Source organism: Pseudochaenichthys georgianus, unplaced genomic scaffold (assembly GCF_902827115.2).
Source record: "Pseudochaenichthys georgianus unplaced genomic scaffold, fPseGeo1.2 scaffold_1064_arrow_ctg1, whole genome shotgun sequence".
Lineage (NCBI taxonomy): Eukaryota > Metazoa > Chordata > Actinopteri > Perciformes > Channichthyidae > Pseudochaenichthys > Pseudochaenichthys georgianus.
This window is the reverse complement of record NW_027262029.1, coordinates 37,736-40,235: the sequence shown is the minus strand read 5'-3', so window position 1 is coordinate 40,235 and position 2,500 is coordinate 37,736. Positions and strand designations below refer to the sequence as shown.

At 45.2% G+C, this 2,500-nt stretch overlaps 2 protein-coding genes across 4 annotated transcripts in view; one reads left to right on the top strand and one right to left on the bottom strand.

Annotated features, from left to right (window-relative positions):
• LOC117440603 (E3 ubiquitin-protein ligase makorin-2-like) overlaps positions 1 to 405 on the bottom strand; it is a gene marked incomplete at its 3' end in the record, with an annotated part of 8,922 nt that extends 8,517 nt beyond the window's left edge. The window contains exon 1 of the mRNA XM_034076836.2: positions 293 to 405. Coding sequence (XP_033932727.1) covers positions 293 to 318 — 26 coding nt within the window. The remainder of the gene's footprint in view (positions 1 to 292) is intronic.
• A 40-nt stretch (positions 406 to 445) lies between these two features.
• Positions 446 to 2,500, top strand: part of LOC117440604 (MKRN2 opposite strand protein-like) — a 6,883-nt gene continuing 4,828 nt past the window's right edge. Inside the window, exons 1-3 of one of the 3 annotated variants that reach the window (XM_071202054.1) lie at positions 446 to 513; positions 785 to 904; positions 1,430 to 1,635. In XM_071202054.1, the coding sequence (XP_071058155.1) occupies positions 872 to 904; positions 1,430 to 1,635 (239 nt within the window). In that variant the 5' untranslated portion in view covers positions 446 to 513; positions 785 to 871. Of the gene's footprint in view, positions 514 to 768; positions 963 to 1,429; positions 1,636 to 2,500 lie in introns of those variants that run through there. The other 2 variants (XM_071202053.1, XM_034076839.2) reach the window with 2 other exon arrangements.

The following is a 2,500-nucleotide window of genomic DNA, read 5'->3' as shown; positions in this document are numbered from 1 at the left end:
AATTGAATCTGTGGAGTAAATCTCATTAAGGATTATGTATATTAAGGAGGAACTGAAGAGGAGAGGTTCTTTTTAATTGCGAAGGATCAGAAGAGAACCAACAACTAGTTTAGCTTCACCTAACGGTTTGAAAATACACAAATATACAGATCACAGATGACAACCTTCAGACAGAACACGAGCTAACGGCTAAAAACATTAGCTCCAGGCTAACAGAGGGGAGCGAAGGATGAGAGACAGACAGACAGGTGAGAGACAGACAATCAGAGAGACAGACAGGTGACAGACTCACCTGCAGGTCACCTGTTTGGTGCTCATCTTCCTCCTCGCTTTTAGCTTCAGATGCTAACGGCTGCAGCGGTGTTGCGCTCAAACCGGTCCGACTGACCCTCCGTCTTCTTTTTGGTTTAATGACGGCTTTCCCTTAACGGTTAAAGTGCTTTAACGCCGCCTGCTGTACGGGGGGAGCGATCAGGGGGAAAAGCCACGACAAAACAACTCTTCATCTATCAAGTATTTATTAAATAAGGCTGTATTTGTATCCTCCTTAACACTAAATAGGGTCTTGAGATTTAACAACCCTACCCCACGTGGTCTCTCTTCACTGTTTCTCTGGGTGTCTGTATAGTAAATGACAGATTGTTTCCTCATCTAAACCACAATCACGGGTTTCCAGATGAAGTTTAGTGTTTTATTCATTCCTGTTAGTCTGTTATTTAAATGTTCATCTGTTTAGTTCTTGAGTTTGCTATTTATATATACGTTTAGTTGTGTCTTTATTCAGATATGTCTTTTCCGTGACGACGACACAGTCCAAAGGTCACCTGTACAGACTGAGGCTGCTGCAACCTGATAGGCCGAGGCCGCCGTGATGTCATCTGATAGGCTGTCACCGAGCAACCAGGTGAGACAGGAACAGACGAGCCGAGAAGGAGAGGGGAAAGTTGTGAAGCCTCTGCACTGTGAGTTACAGAACCTTAACAAATGTTTTTTAAAGCTCTTCATGGTTTTGGCTTTGTATGGGATTTGCTTTTGAACCTACGAGCTCTCTGGACCCCTCAGGTCTTCTGGACCAGAACCCAGGTGTAAACAAAGACTGAGGGCTCTCTGTGCTATCACAGAAGACCTGAGGGCGGCAGAGAGCATTGGTACTTTAAGAGCAAAGTCAAAACTCACCTTCTTCATTTGGCTTTCAACTGAATTGTATTTATTCTAATTGTATTCCTATTTTATTTATTTGTATGTATTTGTGTGTTGGTATTAAGTCGTCTTTATAAACCCTATACGTGTTTACCCTGGTTATTATGGGATGGGGACACAGTATTTGTATATAGATATATACTTTATTAATCACAAATTGGGAAATTATTTTGTACAAATACTTAAAAAGTGTTGTATATGTGTTGTGTATTGTTTGTGTATCCTGCAGGTGATGGACCCCCCTGTGATCCGATTGGCTCACTGTCAGGTTCAGGTGTTCTGCCTCCAGGTGCCGGGGGCGTGTCCCAGCTGTGGAGAGGACCTGAGAGAGAGGCGTCTGCAGGAGGCGCCCGTCAGCCTGCCCTCGCCCTTTAGCAACGCTCACAAGACCTCCTGCTGCCTGCTGGTGGCTCCTGCCCACAACAACACCACCAGGTACACACAGGTACACACAGGTACACACAGGTACACACACACACAGGTACACACAGGTACACACACACACAGGTACACACAGGTACACACAGGTACACACACACACAGGTACACACAGGTACACACAGGTACACACACACACAGGTACACACAGGTACACACACACAGGTACACACAGGTACACACAGGTACACACAGGTACACACACAGGTACACACACAGGTACACACAGGTACACACACACACAAGTAAACAGAGGTACACACAGGTACACACACACACAAGTAAACACAGATACACACACACACACAAGTAAACACAGGTACACACACACAGGTACAGACACAGGTACACACAGGTACACACAGGTACACACACACAGGTACACACACAGGTACACACAGGTACACACAGGTACACACACAGGTACACACACAGGTACACACACACAGGTACACACAGGTACACACACAGGTATTAACAGGTACACACAGGTACACACACACACACACACACACACACACACACACACACACACACACACACACACACAAGTAAACACAGGTACACACAGGTATTAACAGGTACACACACAGGTACACACAGGTACACACACACACAAGTAAACAGAGGTACACACAGGTACACACACGGGTACACACACAGGTACACACACACACACACACACACAAGTAAACACAGATACACACACACACAAGTAAACACAGATACACACACACACAAGTAAACACAGGTACACACACACAAGTAAACACAGGTACACACACAGGTACACACACACAAGTAAACACAGGTACACACACAGGTACACACACACAAGTAAACACAGATACACACACACACA